At 34.7% G+C, this 26602-nt stretch overlaps 1 protein-coding gene across 1 annotated transcript; it reads left to right on the top strand.

The window, feature by feature from the left end:
• The first annotated feature begins 435 nt into the window (after positions 1–435).
• Positions 436–3000, top strand: LOC110691194 (adenylate isopentenyltransferase-like). The gene has a single exon (XM_021868110.1). The coding sequence runs from the start codon at positions 1269–1271 to the stop codon at positions 2316–2318; it is 1050 nt and encodes a 349-aa protein (XP_021723802.1). The 5' UTR covers positions 436–1268; the 3' UTR covers positions 2319–3000.
• The last annotated feature ends 23602 nt before the right edge of the window (positions 3001–26602 follow it).

The following is a 26602-nucleotide window of genomic DNA, read 5'->3' as shown; positions in this document are numbered from 1 at the left end:
CCAAATGAGAAACATGGAAGAAGTATCAAATAAAAAAAAATTGTCAGTTAAAAATTTAAAATGTAAAGTATAGGTAGTGGAAATTTTATAATTATATGAAGGAGAGTTTGTGAGAATATGTTTAATTGTTAGTATAATAGAGAGATAATTAAAAAAAAAAAAATAGTGTAAGGTCCTATTTACTACTCATTAAAAAAATAATAGTAAAATTAATTTCAATTCAGTAAAAATAATTAAGTTTAGCAAAATTAATTTAAATTTAGCAAAATTAATTTAAGTTTTGTATAGATTAGTAACTTTAAAGAAGAATTATTAATTAGTAAAATAAGTTCAGTTCAGCAAAATTTATTTTAGTTTAATTTATAAATTTCAATATAATAAAAATGGGACACTTAAATAAAAACCAAAAAAGCAATTTCAATTAAGCAAAAATAAAATAAAGTAAACCAGGCCTAAATAAAGTTAGTAGAAGAGAGATTTAATATTAAAGTAGTAATGAATCTTACCAAACGAAATAAAAAAGTGTTACCATCATCCTAAAACATATTTAATATAAAAATATTGCAATTATTATGAAAGGGGGATAATAGCTACTCTCCGATGGAGGGCGCACACCTTCCCCTTATATTGGATGCCAATAGTGAGCCCCACTCTTGTATTTATCGAACTTCATTCTCATCAAAATCCAGTTTACAACATACATATGAACATTTTACATAAGAAATCACAATACGTGACGTCAAGCAAATTTCTCCGATCTCCACCTCGCCTCAGCCCAGGATAGTATAAAATCCGATTTCGAAATTAAGCTTCCCACATAATATATTTGTGATCCAACACCAACAGGGCCAACTTCATTCCTATACAACATTCAATCACCCTCGTTCTAAGTTTCACGCCTGCGTTCTCCCCAGACCATCATCATTATTTTTTACTCCCATTTAAATATAATACAACCACCATCAAAATCCTCTTCTTCAACTTCTTCTATCTTATTCTTCTATATATATTTACTTTATATTATTCATACTCTTTACTTCTACTCTTCCCCTCCTCAATTCCTCATTCTTTCTCTGCATTCCTTAAACTCCTCCTTTCTCTCTCCTCTCTCTCATTTCTTCTGTGTGTGTTTCATTTTCCAGCTAATCCACCTATATTACCGTACTAAATACAAATAAAAACAAACTCAACCAAAAACAAACAAAAAAACCCATTTTTTTCTCTCTTACTTGCTTACTTTCTCTCTCTACAGTTCATTTTCTCTTCCTATGAGACTTCCCTTCCGATCAATACTGTGCAATCATTACAAACACACTTCATTCCTCTCCCTTTTCAACCCCATTCAACTCAAACACCACCAGCCGCCACCACCAACAACAACAATACAAATGAACACCTTCTCTTCCGCCGCCTACGCCCGCCTTAGACGGCGGCGAGTAAAGGAAAAAGACCAAAAACTCGTCATCGTAATGGGTCCCACTGGTTCAGGAAAATCAGGTCTTTCAATTGAACTCGGAACTTATTTCCCTTCTGAAATCATCAACTCAGATAAAATCCAACTATACAAAGGCCTCGACATTACAACCAACAAAATCCCAGTTATAGAACGACTTAACATCCCTCATTACTTACTAGATGAAATCGACCCGAAAAAACAACCCGAGTTAACCCCATTACAATACCGACTTCGCGCTTCTTCCGTCATTTCCGGAATCAGTTCTCGCCGAAAACTCCCATTATTAGTGGGCGGGTCAAACTCGTTAATTTACGCTCTTTTATCCGACCGGTTTAATCCGGATTTGGACCCGTTTTCAGGGTCAGACCCGGTTTGCTCGGAGTTACGATACAAATGCTGCTTCCTTTGGATTGATGTTTCATTACCAGTATTAAACGAGTATTTAATCAAACGAGTTGATGATATGCTTGACTCGGGCATGGTTAGCGAGTTAGCCAAGTTTTACGAGTCAGAAGTTGATGAGTTGGCGCCTAACACAGGGCTAACAAAGGCAATTGGTGTACCAGAATTTGAACGGTACTTCAGGTGTGCTAGTGCTAATGCTCACCAGAGAGATGATCAGGTGCTGAGAGGTGTATATGATGAAGCAGTGAAGAATATCAAGGACAACACGTGTCAACTTGCGAAAATACAGATGGAGAAAATCCAACGGTTGAGAAATGCTGGCTGGGGTCTACATAGAATCGACGGTACTGATACGTTTAGAGCGGTTTTGGATGGGAGTAAGAATTGGAGTGATATTTGGGAGAAACAAGTAGTGAATCCAAGCATTAAAATTGTGAACAACTTCTTAGAGGAGTGAGTAGGTTTATATTTACAGCTTTTTTCCTCTTTTTTTTTTATTTTTTATTTTTTTTTTTTTTTTTTGCCTGAATATTAACTACTACCATGTATATATGGTGGGGAAAGGATTTTTTTTTTAGGATGCTAGTCTAATTTTAAAAAAATTTTGGCCTTGGTTTTTCATAAATTCAAAACACAGTAGAAAAAAAAGGTAGGAAATTTTGAAATATATGATGGTTTCCTTACTTTCTCTGTAATGTACTTGGCGTGGATTGGTAGTGTTGTTACAGTGGTGCGTCATATGACTTGAAGTTGAATCTCGTCTACATGATAACAAATTTTTTATCGGTACCTAACAAATTATAAGAAAATCTTTTACTTGGTGGACATATTTTTGTTTTTTGTATTTTGTTTATTTTTTAACTTTTCATCAGTTTGATTTGTTAATATCCCACCATGTAGATGATGATCTAAACCTTTGTATCTTTGCCTTTACCTTCATTTGAGTTTTGGCAGCAATTTGTACATTGTGAGACGATTAACCAACAGTTTTTTAACATCTTCTAGTGTTACATGATTATTCTCATCTTTTATTTTAATACATTGGATAAGCATAACATATTAATATGTTCCTAGTGTATTAGTTTTGGTTTGGAGTTTCTCTTTGATGTGCTACTTCATGTATACCCTTTAAAATATACAACTACATACCAATATATACCAACTTACTACTAATAATTTACTATAATTAACATTAATTAAAAAATAGTTTTTTTGCTTTCAATTAAAAAGTAGTTTGAGAAAAGGACATATAAACTATACTATATAAAGCCTGTTGTTGGAATTTATATCTTAAACCTAGCTAGCTATAAGCCTAAACCATGACTAATATTCTTCAAAATGGTGAGTGTGATATTTTAGGGAGTTAGCTAGGGTTGAAGATACATTTAAGCATAAAAAGTTCAATCAAAACAAATGTTTCACTTTCCCTAATTCTTCCCCCCAATATGCATGGAATTGGAATTGTATGTTTACTTTCTAGGAGAGTAGGGGAAGGCTTGCATCCTAAAAAATGGTCCTTCTCCAATTATATAGACACTTGTTTATTTATGTTGTCATAAATAATGTGTGCAGTTTCCTTTTTGAGCAAACTTTCTTAAACTTTTGCTCTCAACCTTATTCTCTCTTGTACATTTTCTTTCCCCATGCATTCTTTGTTTCGAGACAAGTATGCTAAGTAATACGAGACATAAAACACATAACCAACCATGAATTGAAACTCTAATTAGTATAACTGGTATAAGGAGGTTCAAACAACTAAAATTCTTAAACTATCCTTTCTGTTTTTTTCTTGTCATATACGACAAAACTTTTGGAGATCTTGCGTCAAGATATTACTAATAATAACAAATTAATTGAGAACCAACATTTTTGCATACAAATTTGACGTGACAATACATACATATAGATTCATCTGTTGGTAGCGTACATCTAAAGTTATAAGTAATTACATTAAGCCAAATACATCTCAATTGTACTCTTCTCAACACAATACTTTAGGTCTAAATCAACGTTGGCATCTTAGATAGAAGAATAAATACTCCAATTTTTTTTTCCAGCCTGGTGATAGCAAAATGAAGAATAAACTTTTATCCCACATTATGCATCAATTTTTTTCACACCCCTTAGAAAATGAGGAAAGTTAGCGGGCCTATGCGATTTGTGCTATTACAAAATGAAAATTCTCCTAGTACAATTTGGTACCACAAAATAATTTTTTAGTACAAGAAGGATCATAAAATAAGATATGTCATCAAATTGAAGGGTATATATGTTAGAACATAGAAGGAGCACGTAGGAGGGAGGACAAAATTTATTTAGATCTTTGTAACTTTTCTATTTTCGTACAAATCGGAAAAGACTTGTAAAGTTAAATTCATGCAAGGGTGATTAAAAAATATAGAGAAATTGACCTGATATCATAATCGGATTGAAGAGAACCATTTCAGTCTCTGGAAAAGTCTCCAGTCTATTTCAGTTTCAGAGTTGTTTTCAATAACTTATTTCATATTTCTGTTCATATTAGAATTAATTAACTCATATAAGATCAGATAGATTTGTTAGACAATGACAAGAAAAATTAGACTAGATCAGAAAAATTCAAACCACACCAGGCCTTAAAATATTCAAACCAAATTACCTTATTTCAGATGAAGAGAACACGTCCTTAGTCTCCTGTATAAATTGGTTTTGATTCAGTTTGATTATTAGTTTAAAATAATGTATAACTTCTAAGATAAAGTGATTTTCTCCTTTATTACTTTATGAAGATTTTTACTCCTCAAAAAAAAAAAAAAAAAAGTTTGTGAAATATTTTACATTGTGAGCTATCTAGTAAATGTACAATTAATTTTATTTTCATTGTATTTAAAATACTATTTTTTTAAAAAAAATTGAATGTAGAATTAGCCTAAAATTTGCCGAAACTGGTCTTGATCCAGGTTTTTGACTAGTTTTATCGATCTAGTGTAGTTTGGTTTCAGTCATTATTGTATAATTGATCCAGTCTCTAAATCTTTTATTTGTAAAATTTTGGTATGTTCATAGGTTCGGGGTTGGACCGGTGACCAATTGCAAATTCCGTATCAGTTTGTATGCCAAAAAAAAAACCCCCTCTAATTGCATACTCCATCTAAGGTTTTATTTTTTATTTTTTATTTTTTTTATTTTTTTTTGACAATCATCTAAGGTCTTGTTCTTTTCATCTTATTATGTTTTAAAACTACTTTTTAACACGTATGTTGAGAAAATATGGTAGTACAAAATTGTAAGTGAAAATATGTATATATAGTGAGGTAATGAAAACTAAATTTATAACCATTTACTAACGGTAGAACAAAAATCGGGCAAAATTAAAAAATGTCTCTACTAAATAGGAATTGAGCATAAAAATAAATAAATAAATAAATCCAAAGAGTAAATATTTGTCAATTTTGAGAAAGAATTTATGAATTTGGGATGTTTTTGGAAAAGAGATTCTTGTTATTGAGAATCTAGAGAACAAATGCTTCACATGTATTTTTTTTATTAAAATTTCTTTCTTTTGCAAATTGAAAATATAAAAATTATAGTATGGGCTAATTACAACATTAAGATTCTAAAGTGTAGCTATTAGTAGTAATTGAGGTGACAATGCATGAATGCAGTAGTTTCACTTGTTTAGTAGGCCTAGTCAAGGAACTCCATTTATTTTTTGGGCACATACTACGGAAAAAAATAATTATCATGATAGTATATTCTTTAAAAAAATTTAAGTTCAAGAAATTCATCTTTTGAAAACTAAAAAGAGATATAATGGAGCATAGTAAGATGCTTAAGAGATGCTTATATTACTTTAATATGTTGTTTTCAACAATTAAGCTAAGTTAGCTTTCGGTATTAATTAATTTTACTAATACTATGCTACCAAGAGAAAGGTGCAATTTGGCATTGAGTAGTTAGTTGAAACTGATTAAAATAAACTTAATTGACCTCTTGATCTGTTAGATGATTAATTATATCAATTGTTGTAATATAAGTTCATTACTATTTTCATAGTGTAAAAGTTGGGTAGAAATGTCGTTTAAATATGAATTAAAAAATTTAAGATTCAAATTTGAGTTTATTGCAAAAGTGTTTCCAATAACCCCTTTGCCGAATATTTGTAAAGGAGCTTTGTAGGGTTATAAAATAAAGTACTTTCTTTGTTCCATTAGTACTATTTATCTTCTTACTAATTTTATTCACCTATTTATTTGATTATTAATATTTTCAAATGCTAAAAAAGAGTTAAATTTAAAATTTACACGCTGAGAAAAATCTAATAAAATCTCATATAGATGTCTTTTTCTTAAAGCTTGGAAAATGTTATACATAGCTCTTAGAGCTACATATAAGCATTAAATACACACTAAAAAATCGTGTAAAGTTAGGAAATCATAAAAATATAAACACTAATTACACTAATTTACGCGTGTTTTTGTCATGAATTCCTAATTTTATACAATTTTCAAGAGTGTATTTAATGCTTATATATAACCCTTAGAGCTACATATAACATTATCCTTAAAGCTTTTATTATATTAAATTAATATTTCAATTAAAATAATCAAAACATAAAAGGAGGGAGTAACTAAGATTCACCACATCTCTAACATAGATTGTTCATTAAACACTTTGCCATCCATGGATATATATATCTTCCTTTACTTTGAATGAACATTATTCAGCGACTTAACAACTTAATTAAGTGTATGTTAGGGGGTTCAAGCTAAGTCTTGATTTTATTTTCACTTTCGTGATCTCAAATTTATTATTTACCATTAAGGAACTGACAAATTTTTTTTTTCCTCCATTGAGAACATTTAGAGGGGGACCTTTCACTGGGGCCATTCGGGGCCAGACCCTCCGTAAATTAAATTATTGTAATTAATTAGTTAACGAAATTAAATAACCTTTATTTACTTATAAAATATTGTGACGCAGTGATTAGTTTTGAGCAAGTGGTAAAATATTTAAATCCTGAACCCTTTAATATTTTCGGCCAAGATCCGCCACTAAGAACATCACTCTACTATACCATTTAATTACAAATAACAATTTAAGTATAGTGATTAGACCTTATATATAAAATGGTAAGGATATTGATAGAATACAAAATATATTCCTGGGCCTCAACTATTAGGTTAAGCTTTTGGTTTAGTTGGTCCTTTAACATGGTATCAAGACCTTTGTGTCACGGGTTCGAATCTCACCCACTTCTCCTTTCAAAGAACCATCCCAATAAAAAACTTAAGCTGATGGTTGAGATTCAGGATTATGTTTTATACTCTATCATATATATATATATATGCAACTAATATGCTTTAATATTAACCTACTTTAGGTGTACTATAATACTCTTAGGATTTTATACATCATTTATTTATTTATTATTTTTTTTTATATAAGAAGGTATATAAGTGTAACCCAAAAAATGAAAAAAAAAGAAGGTATATGTACTCCATGGTTTTTAGCATCTAATTCAGCTTCTTTTCCTAGCTCTGATTACACCACCTCATTGGCCTCGAACTTCTGCCAGCAACGACAACTTGAGGCTTGAGAGCGACGAAAAGAGACGAAATGTCCTTGGCAACCCAACATTCTTTATAAAATACAAACTACATCAATCAAATAAGCATAATTCTAGCTATCATCTCTTACATGCAAATATTCTTCACATATTGCTTATGCAATGTCTGTGTTGTTACAAGTTAGATTTTAGTCTTGAAAGAAAATTATCCTTAATTCTTATATATATAATGCTTCTAAAAAAATGTTTGTGGGTGTTTGTTATAATACTGTATAAATAAAAGGGAAATTTCTAAAATGGAGTTTATTGTCAAAAAAAAAAAAAAAAAAAAGAGTTGATGTATACGTATTTTTATTTACTAATTAATATGGCATGTTTGTAATTATTATGAATTTGAACATAATTTCTTTGACTTTATATATGCTTGCCAATATGCCTATATTTGATTTTTTTCCCCCTAATTGATAATTATTCAATTCTAGCAAATTTTTTGGCTTTTTTGGTAAAAGAAAATTAAAAAAATCTTAGATTTTTTTAAGGGTGTCATTTGTATTTTTGTCTTGATTGAGAACAAATGATTATTAATGGTTTTACATTGAATATTAGGAAAAAAATAAAAGCCTTTTATGTATACAATGTGTGGAATCGAGTGTCACTAAACTTATGCGTGGAATAAGTGTGTCACTAAACTTTTTACTCCCCCTCATTTCGTAACAACTACTACAACACACTTGTAATTTTCATCTATTTCTTCATAATTGACACACTCACAAATTTATAAGGTGTCACTATTATTTTAATATATTTGCAAATCCCAGGCCACTCCCAACGTAAAAATATAGAGTACTTGCATATTTTTAATTAAAGAATAAAAAGTTTATCACAATCACTCTTTTACAAGAAATAATTCAATAAAATTAACTCGATTTTTAATAACATTTGTAGCCAATGGAGTATATGCCATTTATTGTGTAGTGGACTATTGAGGGAGTCTAATTTAAAACACTTCTACAAGAAATTAGGAGTACTTCATTTAGTGTTGATGAGCTGACAGCAGAAATTGGAGGTATGTTTTTTAATCCATAACAATGAAGGTCTCTTTCAATATTGAAGACATAAAGACAAAGTTTCCTAATACGAAGTACTTAAAAAGTCTCGAAGGAATGAAATAGTGCCAATTACTGCTATAACTGGAATATATTTCCATAGAAGAAAATATATAGTGTAAGTCTGGAGTTATCGAAGGCCAATCATAGGGTTGGGTCCATGCCCTATAACTCACTTGTTTGGACAAGTATAGATGTCCCACCATACAAAAGTGGATAATAACCTACAATGGCACAATGTCAAACTCCATTATTTTTAAATAAACCAGTTTATGTGTGAGCTCTATGCTTGGATTTTAAATTACGGATTACATAGATAATTAAATCGATAATTAGTCAATATATATTGATCATCGATTGTTATATTTTCTAAAACAGAAAAAGTACAATAGCGATTTGATAAGAAAATAACATTTGTCCCATGATAATAAGCCTTTAATATAATTCCTAATTTGTTATTATTAGAAACATATGCAACATGTATTCCTAATTTGTTATTATTAGAAGCGCATGACGACACATAATTTTTTTAAAATTTGGTACTCAATTATTTCGTGATAAGTGTAACACTATCCTTTATATCCGTTTCATATTAATTGCAAAACTTCTTTATTTGGTAAGAATCCATTATTATTTTATTATATCTTTTCTACTAAGGCTCTATTCCATTAAGCTATATATTTCTGCTCTGCTCTGCTGACATCTGATCTGCTCAGCTAACATCTTCTCGCATGCCAACATATGTTTTAGTTTACTTTACTCTACTTTGCACTGCTCTGCATTAAACTATAATTAATATTTAACAATTAATAATAAACGACTTATAATTAATAATTAACGATTAATAATTAATAACTAACGAATGATATTTAATAATTAATAAAATGATTAATATTAATAATTTACGGCTAATAATTAATGATTAATAATAAACGATTACTAATCAATAATTAATAACTAACGATTAATAATTATTAATTAATAACTAACGATTAATAATTAATATTTAATTATTAATTATTAATTAATTATTAATAATTTTTTGACACAGTTAATAATAATTTTACCGTGTTAACCCTATTGAATTGTTTCGTGAGGGCTGGTAATAAATTATTAGGAAAACAGAATTAAGTTACGTTCCTCGAAGAAATATCCAGTCGGTTCTTCTTGTTCCTTATTATTCTTCGCTTGTTTTACAGAAGTAAAATATTTCAACTTGTTGTATGCAATACCGAAATCTTAAGATATTGTGGTGCTGATATTGCATTTGCAAGTCTAGCATAGACACCCTCCATCTTTTTCTTAGATTTACTTCATGAGTTTTTTTTTCACCCTTTCCATTTCAATAAAATGAGCATTTATTTCCTTGCATATGATCATTGCATCGCATTACATTTCATTCAAAAAGAAAAAAAAAATTTCACGCTGAACTAAACACAAGGTATACCAATGATTTGAGGCATCCCTTGTAGCCATATTATATCACCTTTACCTTTTCGAATACCTGATCCTTTCTTGATAAACCACTTTGAGCCTCGTCTAACGATTGACCTTTCTTTCTTCAACCCACATCTACCTAACCTTGGGATGGGATGTTTGCAACTTATGCAATTTTCAAAGCAAAATCTTGAGTGATTTTCACCAATGTCAGAAAATTTCAAAAGTTCAAAAAACAATAAAAGTGTGCAAAGGGCAAGTGTTCCAATGTCTTTGATATGAACACATCTCGGATCGGATTACGTCTCTTATCGAGTGCTCGGCACCGTGCTTGAGAAACATGAATGCCAAGTGAGTGATAAACCACATGATCGGGATTGCCCACACTTATAAAGAAAAAAAATCAAATACAAATTTCAAATGCAAAAACAAAGAAAAACAAATTCAAAAGAAAAGCGAGAAACCTCAAGCATACAAAATACCAAGATTCAAATGCAAGGTTGCACACCGTTACAACCCTTAAAAGACCTCCTTGAGGTATACACGCACTTGTGCGAGGTTCGGCTAGAGCTACGTTCAGCCTAATTCCTTACGGATACGTATGCAACCTCACGTTGAGGTGCGGCCATAATAATTATTCATCACACATTCATGCATAATCATATCAAGGGATCTCCAATGCTCATCCCTATCCATTTAAAGCTAGACTTGGGAGCTTGATCCCTACTTCATTAGCCTACCCAGCCTAAGAGTCACCATCATTTGTCTCTTCCCGAAAAATATTTCTCCATACCCTTAGCTTTTGCAGCTTAACCTTAGTGCCACTCTCACACACATCACAAATACATAACCCAAATAATCCTTCCCTTAGAAACCCTTTAACATGAAATCTTGATACAACTCTGAAGCATGCCTTTTCATCTTAGAATCACTCATTATCACTCATAGTCATCATCGCATTGCAAAGTATTAGGTACTTAGCCTCCGCACCTAAGTTACCCAAATGCTTTCATTATTGAATAATCAACTAAGATAGTCTAGGATGCTACAATCCTTGCACCATGAGATACAACGATTAATGCATACACTGGAATAAGCTCATTTAACATGCATCATTACTCCATTCTTTTTCCTTTTGAGGAAGTTCAAAAACTTCGTTCCTTTTCACCAACACTTTACCTCTTTTTCATGTCTTTCTTTTCGGGAGAAGGTCGGTACCCTCCACAAAAATGACGGAATTTTTTTTGCTTTTTTGCATTTAAGAGTTGCACGAGCATCATCACAACACAATGCACACACAAGTCATGCACATTGAGTCATGTCGTGTCACCACATCGAGTTGAGTTTACACACATGAGTTGTACGCACAACATACACATCGAGTCATAACACATCGAATCGATTTGAGTACATCGAGTTACGTAATGAGTCGAGTTACACCAAGCCTTGAGTCAACCTCAAGCCAACCAACTGTCAAGGTCCTTTGGCAAAATTTGAATTTTTTTACAGGGCTTAGGTACATTACCCTCGCTAACAATTTTTCCAAGATTGGATTGTCATCTTAATTGGCAATGTTTCCAAGAGTGGATTGTCGCGCATCTTCCTCAAACTGACAATTTTTCCAAGATTGGATTGTCACCTCAACTGACATTGTTTCCAACTGTGGATTGTCACGCACCATCTTCATTTGGCAATTTTTTCCAAAAATGGATTTTCACAAGTCATCTCCTTTGGCAATTTTTTCAAGATTGGATTGTCATACATTCAGCAAATCCGTGATAATTTTTTCAAGATTGGATTGTCATTCACCTGGAAAAATTCCCAAAGAGGATTGTCATGAGTCGTTATTTAATGTTTTGGCAAAGGTTCCTTAACATGGATTGTCATTCATTTCAGTGGTGGCAAATTTTCCCAAAGCCGGTTGTCGTTTGGCTCGTTCGGCAAATGTTCCTAGACGCAGATTGTCGATTGTGGCAATGTTCTACTAAAAGGATTGTCGCATAGCATTAATATTGGCAAATTTTCCGAGGTGAATTATCTTTCGAGAGTTATGCTCTAAGGCGTGGATTGTCGATCGTAGCAATATTTCCTATGACGGTTTGTACGCAGCGTTGAAAACTTTTCCCAAATTGGACTTCGGCAATTATTCCAAGATGGGGATTGTCGTTTTATCGTAGATTTTTACATGGCGTTGACAACTTTCTATGAACCAGATTGTCGTTCATCATTCAAGATTTATGTTGACAACTGTTCCTAAAGTGGATTGTCATCACCCCAGATACGCGTTTCTTTCCCCTTAACTCCTTTATTTGTAGAATAGACGTTTTCTGCAGGTATCGGCGTTAAAAAAAGGATGATTTAGGATCGCAGAACATTCTAGACCAATCTCCGTCCCTATCGATGTACTTTGACTTTTGTTTTCAAAACTTATGTTTCTCCAAACTCGGTCAAAGAGGGGGCTTTTGTAGACACCCGACTGTATCTCCCCAAAAATCAAACCCAATGATGAGTACCTTTCACGTATTTAAATAACGAGTTCGATAAAGAGTTGAAGAGTCTTGTGAATTTTCCTTAAGCCTTGACCATATTCCTAACCTTTCTTATAATATTTTAATCCAAAATCATTCATTTCGTGTCTTAAAACCCAAGATCATTCATTTCGTGTCCTTAAAATCATTCATTTCATGTCCGATTCATAAAAACTTCTAAAACAAATTATTTTGGTCCATTATCTCATCCAATTATTGATTAGTTGGATGGGGTTTAAAAAGATCTTTCCAACGATATATTATAAGCCCAAATCCGACTTAAAACGAATGAGTTATGGCCAAAATACTAAACCGAGCCCAAACCGAGCCTAAGTCCACCTTCCCCACGACCCAATGATCATGTGAGGGCCCAAATACCATATTCCTAATCGTAAATAAGTTAGGATTCCTTAGGAGCTTCTAAAAGTCTCTAGAAGGTTGTAATCTATTCTTTCCGAAAAGATAAAGATCAAAAGAGTTCGAGATTGAATAAAATTTCTCATATGATAGTCCTTATCCCGTCCAAAGTAGAAGACGTCCATATATATTTCATTCACCAAATTCTGTTGGAAATCAAACACCGTACGACTTTTTATCTTTAGAAATCATCGCAGGACGACAGAACCAATGCGCCGCGATGGACCTGGCGCGCCGCGATAAGTCTGTCGCCCCGCGTTAAGAGTTGTTCTATTCCGATTCAGATTCTGATCGCTTCGACGCTTTTTTTTCCTATAAATAGATGTCATTTTCCACCGTTTCAGATTACCAATAATCATCAATAATTAGCCTTGAAAATCCCATCATAATACCCGAAATTCTTAATTTCAATGCTCTTAGCCTTAGCCTAAACACATCCTTGATTCTCTTCCAAATCAATCACAATACCTCATTCACGAGATTTGAATACTCCGAGCCATCCTCGACGTTGCCTTCGACCTCGACGTGAAAGGTTGATAGTTTTGAGGGTTTGGTCCCAAATCTATATTTCAATTTATATTTGACTTATTTACTTTATTGATTTAACTTTTTTGAAGTTTACTAACTTGTGTATTGTTTTAATAGCAAGAAGGTTGAGGCATCAGAGTGAGTAATTCAATTACCCTTATTATTATTCTTTTGATTTTGGAGTAGAAATCATGTTTATGACGTTATTTTAATTCCTAGTATCATGTTTAGGATAAAACTTTGATTTTGTTATTAGTGACATGCTAGGATTTGTTGTTAATCCGTTCAGTATCATGCCTAGGATCTTACTATTAACAATGTTTTGATGATGCTAATATGATGATGATTATTGTATTGATCATATGTTGCTTAATTATTCATGATTTATTGTTATTGCTTGATCACGCCCTTTCTTGCAGGTTTAAAAGGAATTTGTACTTTAAATCACGCCTAATAAGATAATTAATAATTTGATTTAGGCTTAATATGACTTTAATTCAAGTGATGACCAATAATAAATTTGATTGTGCATTATATTAATAATTAACCAACGTAGGTTAAAGAGGTTTAGGATAAATTTGATGTATGTATGTTGATTGGAAAGCGCACATGAGTATCATAAGAATTGAGTAGAGGCCTATTTAGGGCGGGTTCAATCTCTTTTAGGTTGGATTCGTACCATCATCCCTGGACATCCAGTCATGATTTCAGACCACTATGGAGTTAGCGATCTCCGTTACCGTGAATGAGGTGTAACCTTCACACCCGTGAACGGTTTATAAGTTCCTAAAACTTATTGGCGACTCTTTTGTCTTTAGCTTCTTTTCCTTGGAACGCCGCCATGCCTAAAAACATGAACCACAGTAGGGCTCAAGGAGTTGAAAAATTCCCTACAAATGGCGATCACTTTCTCAACTCAATGCACAAATAATAGAGCAGATTTGAAGCCTTGGTGATTGGTTTGAGGACTCTGAAAGATATGGGGGTTATGAAGGTTAAGGTGTTAGGCGATTCGTAATGGATGATAGCTCAAGTAAACAAGGAATACAAAGGAATATTACCTCTGGCGATGTCCTTCTCTTCTATCGTTTAAGAGTTAGTTAATGCTTTTGAATTCATCTAAGTCTCTCATATCCTAAGAGAAGAAAATAGAGAGGCTGACTTTTTGGCACAACAAGCTTCGCTACCTAATTTTGAAGGTTTCAATGAATTAGTGATTCACATAAATACATACAAATTGAAACCTTTAGATGTAAAAGTGAAGGTAGAATTACATAAATATATACCCTCACTCAGGACGTAGACTGGAGAGAGGATATTAAGGAGTACTTGAAAGACCCCTCAAAAGGGAAAGTGCTAGCAAAAGTTAGGCTAGCAGCTACTAAATACTTTCTTGTGGGAAGTAAGTTGTACAGAAAGGATCCTCAAGGCATTTTACTAAGGTTCGTTAGCACAAAGAAAGTGTTAACCATTTTTGCAGAGGTTCATCAAGGAATTTGTGGGTCTCATTAAGCAAGAACAAAGATGAGGTGGTTAATCCATCACATGGGTTTTTATTGGCATTCAGTTAGACAAGATTGTTTGCAGTATGCAAAGGGTTGTAAATAACGTCAACGCTTTAGACTAATCAGTAGGGCATCAACAATAGAGTTGCACCCCATTATTAAACCTTGGCCTTTTAGAGGTTGGGCGATGGATGCAATTGGGCCTATCAAACCTCCCTCATCTGCTCATCATGAATACATTATGATAGCTACAGATTACTTCACAAAGTGGATTGAAGTTCAGGCTTTCAAAAACTTAAATGTAAGGGCATTGATCTTGTTCATGGAAGAGAAAATCTTTACAAGGTACGGGATTCCAGAATCTATAACTATAGACCACAAAACTATGTTTACAGGACATGAGTTTAATTCCTATCTCAAGGAATTTGAGATCCAAAAGATTCATTCAACCCCTTATCAATGGACAAGCCGAAGCCACTAATAAAGTAATCTCTAAAGGAATTGCTAAGAAGGCGGATAAAAATCCTAAAAATTGGCATGTTCTTTTACACTATGCTACTTGGGCATATAGAACATCAAAGAGGGATGTAATAGGGACTACTCCTTATCAATTAGTATATGGACATGAACTTGTTGTACAAGCAAAGCTAAGTGCTAAGCTAAGTTTGCTAGGGTAGCTAAACAAATGGGGATAAGCCAAGAAGACTACCGGCAATCGATGTCCATTAAACTTATGGACGTTGAGGGTGAAAGACTCCAAGCGCTAGTTAAAATGGAAGCTCAGAAAAAACAAGTAGCAAAGTCTTATAACAAAAAGGTGAAACATAAAATCTTTTTGGAAGGAGATTTAGTGTGGAAGATGAAGCTTCCTAAGCATGACTACAAAGATCACATCTTTGTAAATGTTCTTCTAAATGGGAGGGTCTATTTAGAGTTCACATGTCATGTCTAGGAACGCCTATTTGTTGCAAGAGTTAGATGGGAAATGTTTCCAAGGGCGCTTAATGGAAAGTTCTTAAAGCAGTACAACCCCAGCATATGGAGCAGTATAAAAATTTACAACAAAAGCATCCATCGTTAGAGGCTTTTGACAAATAAAGTGTACTATTTACAAGCCAAGGGACTTTTAAGCCATTGCTTTACGTTTAACCTCAGAAAGAGAATCTTGCATTTGTTCATCACCGCCATCTGTTCACCATGATGATCAAATTGAGACAAAGTTTCTTGAATTATTGGAGCACTCTCAGAAATCTGGCGCTTCAATTATTTATTCTCTTTTCTACAATCATGAAGTTTTCGTTTTGCCATAGATCTCTTGGCTTGAAGCTTCTTCTCTTCTTCTATGATCTCATCGATCTTAGTCCACAAATGGTCCATTTCAACATATAGCTCTAGATCTTTCTTCTTTAAAAAATCTTGTTGTTGGAAGACTTGGAACACTTTCATTAAAGGGTGAAGAGATGATCTTTTCTTAGCTAATTCATTTGCACATGCTTGACAAGTGACAGATAAATCTTCCCATACAACTGGATCATTGTTTCCCAACACATGAACTTGAGTCATGAGTTTTAAAGATAGTTTAATCTGTGAACTTAGTGCCTCTTGCAACTTTACTCTCTCATAAAGAGTTAGGACTTCGTCAAGAAGCTTGATCTTTGGAGATGTAGATGTCGGGATACTTGTGTGTAACAATTAGGTGTTGATAAAGATTGAATAAACATCATGTTGAAGCTTAAGAGGTTTCATGATGCAAACTTCAACTAATGCGATTTCTCTAAGTGTTTGATTAGAACAAGTGAAGTTGACTTTGGAAGTGGAAGAGTAACCTAAAGGAGATCTAAAGGAAAGTTAAATAAAGTGGAAGAAGAGTTCCTCATTGGATCGGAACTAGTTGTGATCCCTAACAGGAACACGAAGAGAAGTTCTCTAATAGGAGCTTGACAGCAAGCTGAGAAGATTAGCTTAGACTGCGTTAAAGACAGCAAGTTCCATAAGAACTTGGCCTGCGAGTTCCAGCAAGGAGCTGGAGAATGGAAGACAGCAAGAACTTAGCCCTGGTCTGCGTGAAGCCCAAGTATCCATACGTTACATCGATTGACGAAACAATCCAGCTTTAGAGTAAAAGTGTTTTGTTAAGTTTATTCTTCTAAGGATTGTTGTAAATATGTTAAGGTTAGTTTATGCATGGAATCCATTAAAGGCGTGGCAAAGCTTGACAAGCTATTAAATATGGAAAGTTTATAAAAGATAAGTTTAAATTTTGTGAAAAGATTTTCAAGAGATTTTATCTTATAAAATCCGGTTTTACAAAATATTATTCTTTTCTTAAATTATATCTTTGTTAAGTTTTCCAAAAGATTTTCTTCTACAAGATTTGATTAAGTGGTGTGATTATGAAAATGGTAGTTTATTAATTTCTATCTTTTGAAAACCCTACTTTACATACGAGTACGACTTGTATATAAAGGAGAATTCATGATTTGCACAACTTGTGAGTTTATGCGTGAAAAATCTGAAGAGTGTGAAAAGTGTAAGTTTGCTTATTCTAAACTTTGTCATATTAGTCTCGGATTTCATACGTAGCTTTCCTATCACATATTAGAGTCAAGGGTTTGTATTTTTTTAGTATTGGGGTGAGTGGTTAGCTATTACATACAGATTGTAAGCTTCAAGGTTGAAGCTGAGTGTGTGAGTACTCCGAGAGTGCTGAGTGAATCTAGTCAGGGACTTAGGTTGGGTAGAATAGGGTTCTAGTCTGCAGCAAGTTCAGTCTGGGTCTTGTGAGTAAAGGTTTGTGCTTAATAGGTTGTAACTAGGTGTGTTTCCCTATTATAGTGGATTGTTTATGTGTGAAACCCCTTGGAGGGTCAAGGTTTTACTTCCAGTTGGGCTCTGGAAGGTTTTCTAGTAAAATCGTGTGTGTGCATTGCAAGTTCCTTTATTGTTCTTTTTTAATTCCGCAAAATTAGTCACTAGGAACTCACCTAATTCACTCCCCTCCTTGTAGAGTTTGTCTTAACTAACACATCATAACTCTATAAGGTTAGGATGCTTACTTTCATCTAACGCTTGTGTGGTTGAAGCTTTGTTGCCCTGATTTCCTTGGTCGATGGTTGTTAATGCTAGAAAAAATGGGCATGTTAGATACTAATAAAGAGATATGAAAGGAAGACATGTGTTACTCACCTAATTCTAGAGATGCACGTTTTAATGCTAAAGCCTTTTCACGAAGATTTGATTTCATAGTTTCAATCTGAGGCTCATCACCCTTAGTCTGGACACTTGAAGTGCCATTGTGCACCATTTTTGGTATGAACCCTATGGTTCTTGATACGATATCATCATGGATCCCCACTTCCTGATCTTAAATCGTCACATGAGATTGTGTTGATTCAGGCATAGATTCGGGAGTTGGAATGGATACAGGGTCGACCTTCCCTTGTTTAGCACCATCCTAGATAGCTTTGCCCTTGCCAAGAACTGCAACAGAAGGTTGTTTTGGCTCGGGTATAAAATCTGAAGTCACAAGCGATGGGTCAGATACTAGGGGGGCATCAACATTAGCATTAGCATCGATAGTCTGAGCAAGCTGGTCTGTATAGTGGCAGGGATTTTGGGTTGTTGAGAAGAAACCAAAGTTGTTCTTGAAACATAAGACTTGACCTTTGATTGGCTAGGACTGGTTTGCACACCCACATCATTTTCAATTTGCGAAGCTTTTGGTTCACCACCAGATGATGAATTTTTGCCCAATTACTATTTATCTGAAGCAGCACTCTAGTCCTAATAGGGCCATCATTACCTTTTCTCTTCTTCTTTCCAGGACCTTAACTTGTTGGAGGAGAAGGTATAGAATCACGGGGTGGCGATTTCTCTAATGACAACAGGCTTGAAGCAGCAATTTTCTCTAAGAGATCTGGAATGCTTGTTGTATTCCCTAGATCTTCTTCAGCATTGTCAATCGAAACAGGGTTGGAAGGCGTGGTCTTTTCTAGAGACTTTCATTTCTTTTTAGTGTTCGGAGCCAGACCTTGTTAGGTTTTACAACAATTCAAAAATTAAGAATTACTTAAAAATTTATTGGAACAAAACCTAAATCGTGTATAATCACTATCAAATTATACAACAATCAAATACTAATCAAAGTATTACAACAAAACACCAAAATAACAATGTATTTCAGAAAATATAAAGAAAACCACTAATGTAAAAGATTCTAAACTTGCCTCAACACCAAGCCTTGAAGATGAACATGAACATGAGAAAAATTTATGACCACTTGAGTCTCAAACCTTGATACACTGTCAAAGGCGTGTATACACTTTCCTAAAGTGGTTTATTTCTCCTACACGGTGCTTGGGTTAAATCAGAAATCCTCTTTGAGATACAATTGACAGCCAATTTCGTTCTTAGCACTAGATTGAAGAACAATGAATAATTCACGTAGAAGGCTAAACTTCAAGAGATTTTCTCACAATAGTTTGCAAGAAGATTGAGAGGAAAAATGTGGAGGATTTCTTTTTGGAGAGCAAGAGTGAAAATGTTCTATATTTCTAATATTATCGAAATTCTCTTTAATAAGAGAAATAGCCGTCAGCAAATAACCGCAGAATAGGGAAGAAGCGCAGGTGTGTCACAAATAGGCGCGGGCGCGCCTCCTGGCGGAGCGAGCACTCCTCCTAAAATTCCTGCGAAATGAAACTTGAAGACAATGAGGGGCGCGGTCTGCAGCGCGGGCGCGCCTCCTGGCGGAGCGAGCACTCCTCCAAAAATTCCTGCGAAATGAAACTTGAAGACAATGAGGGGCGCGGTCTGCAGCGCGGGCGCGCCCCCCACTTTCATCCAACACGCTGATTTCCACAGAGGTGCGCGGTTTAGGCGCGCTCTCATCAACAATCCTCCCCCATTTAGAGTGTTCCTTTAAAACATTCTCCACTTCTATCAATTTAGCCACATCTCATGCATAAATGCCAATGTCCCTACGGATTGAATTGACACCTAGTACAACACACTTAACGATGATCATATCCCATGATTTCCATACGGATTGAATCACACGGATATATTCAACCATTTGAAGGTGAAGTACACACAAGACAAATCGAATTGATCATCACTTGACACTTTTAAACAGCCATGTGTCCGTATCTTTCATAAGTTCATCAAAGTCTATATTTCCATTTAGACTTCTTGAAGTGGCTAAACTTCGAACTTATATAGGTAGGTTCTCATATACGTAATAGTGCCCTTGTGATAAGACACCTTCATTTAGAGCTTCTCAACTCTAAATCTTTGAGAACTTTAAATAGACTCTATCTTTAACATCACAAGTATCATAGTAATATGGGTCACAAACATTGCTAACAAACAACTAAAATGCAATTCAACCACATTGAATCTAAGACTTGATGTTTCTTCAAGCGTTAGATTGGGTTTCACAAATTCGTGTTTTTGGACATAAACCCATTCCATTCATAGCAAATATGATGGAATGTCTTGGCATTGCCTTTGTAAAGAAATCTGCCAAATTTAATTTTGTCGGAACATAGTCAAGACTTATGACCCCATCATTGATAAGCTCTTTCACTAGGCTATGCCTAAGTGAAATATTCCGAGACTTACCATTATACACTTGACTATATGCCTTTATCAACGCTGAATTAGAATCACAATGGATTGCCACCGGTGGCATTGGCTTTGGTAATAAAGGCAATTCTATAATGAGATTCCTCAACCACTCAGCTTTCTTACTAGCTGAAGCAAGAGCAATAAACTCCGCTGCCATAGTGGAATCCGCAATGCAAGTTTGTTTCTTGGAAGACCATGAATGGCACCTCCCCCAAACATGAATACCCAACCACTAACAGAAGAGTCGTCTTCTTTGTAAGTGATCCAACTAGCATCAGAATATCCTTCTAAAACCGAAGGAAATCCACTATAAGTCAGACCATAGTCTAACGAACCCTTAAGGTACCTCAAGACCCTCTAAATTGCAAACCAATGCTGTACACCCGGGTTACTAGTAAATCTACTAAGTTCCCTACAACCAATGCAATATCTGGTCTTGTACTAGTCATGGCATACATCAAGGATCCAATTATCCTTGAATATTCCAATTGGGAAACCGTTTTCCCCGAATTCTTAACCAATTTAACATTAGGTTCCATGGGGGTATTTACAGGACACTTATCAAACATATTAAACCGTTTGATCATCTTCTCAATATAATGAAATTGACTTAAAATAAGTCTACCATTGTCCCTAATAATTTTGATGCCCAAAATGACATCAGCCTCCCCCAAATCCTTCATCTGAAAAGATGAGGATAAGAATTCCTTGGTCAGAATATGGTTCTTATGGGGGGTTTAACAAAACATGTACCAATTAAAAAAACCTCTTTTTTAATAGGTACACTTTCGCTTTGTGGTATTCCAACTCTTGCTTGTTTTTGGTCCAAAGACAAAATTCTTAATGATAGTTGGATATAAGCATATCATCAACATATAGACAAATGATGACACCATGACCTTTTTTATCAAATTTGCTATATATACACTTATCAGCTTTATTCACTTTGAATCCAAAGGACAAAATCGTGTCATCAAATTTTCGATGCCACTGTTTTGGTGCTTGTTTAAGTCCATACAATGACTTAACCAATTTACACACATATTTTCCTGTCCTTCAAAAACAAACCGTTCGGGTTGTTTCATATACACTTCTTCCTCTAGATCTCCATAAAGGAATGTTGTCTTGACATCCATTTGATGAATCACTAGATTATATACCGAAGCCATTGCAATCAATAACCTTACAGAGGTAATTCTTGCAACCGGTGCATAGGTATCAAAATAATTAACACCATGCTTTTGCCTAAAGCCTTGGATAACCAATCTGGCTTTAAATTTCACTATGGAGCCATCTGGTCTCCTTTTCCTAGTGAAAATCCACTTGCAACCAAGAGGTTTGCAACCGGGAGGTAAATCCTCTAAGACCCAGGTATTATTTTCCATGATGGAATCCATCTCATCATTTATAGCTTCATTCCAAAATGCACAATCTTGAGAAGATATAGCCTCGCTATAACTCTTTGGATCATGTTGATGATTTAGAGTGTTGTATGCTGCGCGCCTGCGCCCATGTAAACCGCGCCCGCGCCAGGTAGGCGCGGCTGCGATGAGAGCGCGCCTAAATTGCGCACCTCTCTAGAATCAGCATGTTGGATGAAAGTGGGAGGCGCGCCCGCGTAGCCTGGTGGCGCACCCGCGCTGCAGAACGCGCTCAAACCGCGCCCCTCACTGTCTTCTAGTTTCATTTGCAGACTTTCTAGGAGGAGCGCCCACTCAAAAAAGAGGCGCGCCCGCACCTGTTTGTTGCGCGCTAGCGCTGCTTCCTTGTTTTGCGGTTTTTTGCTGACGGTTATTTCTCTTATAAAAGAGATTTTTCGTGAACAACGAAAATATAGACAAAACATTTTCTTTGTTTTCTCTCCCAAAAAGTATTCTCCACACTTTCTCTCAATTTTCTTGCAAACTATTGTGAGAAAACTCTTGAAATTTAGCCAATTTTTGTGAATTATTCATTGTTCTTCAATTCTAGTGCTAAGAACGAAGTTTACTGTTAATTGTATCTCAAAGAGGATTTCCGGTTTAACCCAAGCACCGTGTGGGGGAAATAAACCTCTTTAGGAAAGTGTATACACGCCTTTGACAGTGTATCAAGGTTTGAGACTCAAGTGGACATCATTTTCTCATGTTCATGTTCATCATCATCAAGGATTGGAGTTGAGGAAAGTTTGTATTCTTTACATTAGTGTTTTCATTTGTAATTTTCTGAAGAGGTTTATTCATCTTTAGTAAGAATGTCTAGTGTTAAATAATTGACCACAAATTTTGTTAAACTGAAAAAGTTTGACAGTGTGGAATTTCGGAGATGGAAGAAGAAGATGTATTTTCTTCTTACATCTCTGAATGTTGCCTATGTCATAAGTACTCCAAGGCCGGATGAACATGAGAATGAAACCTTGGAATCAGTTCGGGAAAGATCGAAGTGGGACGACGACGATTTCATATGTCGTGGTCACATTTTGAATGGGATGGAGGATGATCTTTTTAATGTCTACCAAAATGTAGAGTCGGCCAAGGAGCTTTGGGAGTCCTTGGAAAGCAAATACATGGCGGAAGACGCTTCAAGTAAGAAATTTTAATAATTTTAAATTTGTTGATGGTCGGTTCATAATGGACCAATTTCATGAATTGCAACGTATTTATGGTAGCTTGTAACAACATGGGATAGCCATGAATGAGTTATTTCTTGTTTCAAGTATTATAGACAAATTACCCCCTAGTTGAAAAAATGTGAAACATGATTTGAAACATAAAAAGGAGGACATGACATTGTCCGGTTTGGTCACCCATCTTCAAATTGAAGAGGGGATTCGAGCCATGGAAGGTGTTAAGGATGGGAATCCTAGTACATCTACCGTTAATATGGTAGATGAAGGAAGAACTAGTGCATCTACTAGTGGAAAGGGAAAGAATAACTATTCTTTCAAAAAACAGTCCAAAAAGAAAATGACAAGTAACAAGTTCACTTGTTGGGAATGCGGTAAAGTTGGTCACCGCAAGAAGGACTGTTTCTCTTTTAAGAGAAGGATGGAGAAAGCCAAGGAGGGCTGTGCTACTGATATCAAGGACCCATCCACCAAAGGTAATCCATTTCATGAGGTTGAATTTAATCCTGTTTGAACTTAAATGCAACGGATCCTAACATTTTTATGGTGCAGGATGATGACTCATGGTGGATTGATTCGGGGGCTTAAAGGCATGTGTGCAAGAGTAAACATTGATTCAAAACCTTTCAAATGGTTGTTGATGGAGAAGACCTCTACATAGGGAACAACTCTACCATCAAGGTGCTTGGAAGAGGACAAGTTGAGCTAGTGTTTAGTTCGGGGATTGAAATTATTTTTAGGAATGTTTTGTATGCTCCTGAAATTAGCAGGAATCTTGTATCTGGGCCTACCCTGAATAGTCTTGGCTATAAACTTGTATTTGAAGCTAATAGATGCATTATTACTAGGGGTGTAACATTTGTTGGTCGTTGCTATTTGGATAATGGTTTGTTTAAACTCTCATTGAAAGAGAGTGTTGTTTTGGATAATTTATGTTTGAATGTTGATTTCAATGACAATCATGTTGGTTTGAATTTGTTTGATTTATGGCATTCTAGGTTAGGACATGTGAATTATAATAAAATGCTTTTCATGTCAAAGCAAGAATTGATACCTTCTTGTGATATTTCTCCTAATAAATGTTCTACTTGCATGTTGAACAAGATCACTAGAACTCCTTTTAAGAGAGTTGAGAGAAGTCTAACATTTTAGAACTGATCCATAGTGACTTGTATGATTTTCATAGTACTCCTTATTTGGGGAATAAAAGATACATGATTACGTTTATAGATGATTATTCTAGGTTTTGTTATGTGTATCTTTTACACTCCAAAGATGAAGCTTTAATAAAGTTTGATATTTATAAAAGGGAAGTAGAACTGCAAGTAGAATCATTAATTAAGAAAATAAGAACTGATAAGGGAGGGGAATATTATGATCCAGCTTATTTCCAATTTTTGGGTATAATTCATGAGACTACAGCGGGTTATGCACCACAATCAAATGGTGTAGCTGAAAGGAAAAACAGAACTCTTGAAGAAATGGTTAATTCCATGTTATCTTAATCCAAGGGAAAGACAGTAAAAGTTGACCTAGATATAGATGAACTATCAATGGAATTCCTTGAGAAAGAGAAGTTTTGCTTGAATGAGGACAACCAAGAGCTAAAGGAGCTAGCTTTGGAAAAGTGGGATACTGTGGAGAAGGATTCCAAAAAGGCAGAAGATGTTGAGTTTCATCTCCAAGTTGTGTTTGGCAATGCACGTTTTAGCTTTAACCCTGATCTGGTGTTAATAAATGAGCTAATGAGGAGGAAGAAAAGCCGCAAGCGCAGAAGGGCTAAAGGTGAGCCTTCAAGGAAGAGGAGACAAAGAAGGGATAAGAAGCCTCCACCGAGAAGCTTGGGAAGGATGATGATAATTGAGCAAGGAGACAGCTCCGATTTTTCCTCTGATATGTATGAACCAGCACACAAGTGTCCTAGAAGCCCCAATCACACGTCAGATTGATCAAAGGCTAGGGTTTGCTTGGTTCGATTTCTTTTATCCAATTGAACTAACTTTTGGCCAAGGAGTTAAGTACTCAAACATGATTTGTTGCATGTTCTTAGTTCTTTTGAAACTAAGTACTTAAGCATATTTTTTTTATCATGTCTTGACTCATTGAAGATTTTAACTTCTATTTATGTCTGATCTTGGGCTTGTTCAAATTATATGATCGATATAAATTATAAATTTTTGTTGTTTTGATCAAGCGATACAATTGGATTATTGTGATTATATCCACACAAATATATTATTAATTTTAAAAAATTGAAATATGTGGGTTGTAATCATAATTAATTTCACGACTTACCAAGTGACAAACAACCGTATTTATTGACATTTAAGTGAATAGACACTTCTAACTTCCCAATAAAAATTAAATGATTAGTAAAATTATTAACTTGAAAGTGGGATTTACTGTGCAAATTCGGGACAGTTTAGTTCCAAATTCGCTACCCTTAATGTGATTTTTGGATAAACTACTTTCAAGAAGTTGAAAAGTTACGTGGTTTCCCCACGATGGCTTGAAGTAACAGAGGATTTTAACCATCAAGGGAGTGACCCAAAATTGATTATAAATATGAGTAGTCACTTCACTCAAAATCTTCCTTCTTCACCAAGTCAATTTTGTTTCTCTCTCTACAAAATTCAATCTGTTAGAGTTATTCCATTTTTCAAAATACTCACATAAGAAAATTTCAATGGCGGAGGAAATAATTCCAGAAGAAATTCCACAAGAAAATGAGGAGTTACAAGAAGATCAGGATCAAGTACAAAACGAAGTGGTTGCACCATGGCCAGTTTTTGTGCCAAGGAACAATGTCGAATATCTTATGGAAAAAATGGTTCCTTGAAGTATCCAGGTGTCTGCCCCAATCACCATTTAGCGGTTGATAGATATTCTAAATGGGTTTAAAACTACAGAATGAGGAAGAGAGGAATGCTTAACAAAAAAGTTACCAAAAGATGGGGTGATCAACCAGTGATTTTAAGAGACCCTGCACGCCATGTCATCTCCAATGCTTTTAATATCGGTTAAGATGCTAATCTTCTCAGAAATCACATCTTGCCTAAGCTTGAAGAAGACGATGACAAGGTAAATGCTGCTTTAGTATGCAAGAGTTGGGCTAGAGAAGTTCGAGTTGTTCATCCTCCTACATGTGACAAGCTGATTGTGGAAAGGTTGCTAGTCTGTTATGGTACCCATTACCACGTTAACGTGACTAGAGTACTGAAGAGGGAGGCTCATGTCCTCAAATATTGGTGTGCCTGTGAGCAATGGGATAATTCAATCGCATATCGCAATGTTGTTGATTGGGGTTTAACAAGTCCTACCGATGATAAGGTTTTTGAAGACTACTTGACAGATCCTATAATGAAGAAGGCATTGGCGGCGCTCCAGGATGATCTAGGATACTAGAAGGCATCTCAATAAGTATATCATTGTATATATT

Source organism: Chenopodium quinoa, unplaced genomic scaffold, assembly GCF_001683475.1.
Source record: "Chenopodium quinoa cultivar QQ74 unplaced genomic scaffold, ASM168347v1, whole genome shotgun sequence".
Taxonomy (NCBI): domain Eukaryota; kingdom Viridiplantae; phylum Streptophyta; class Magnoliopsida; order Caryophyllales; family Amaranthaceae; genus Chenopodium; species Chenopodium quinoa.
Note: the sequence above shows the minus strand (reverse complement) of the source record. Positions and strands in the feature narration are given on the sequence as shown.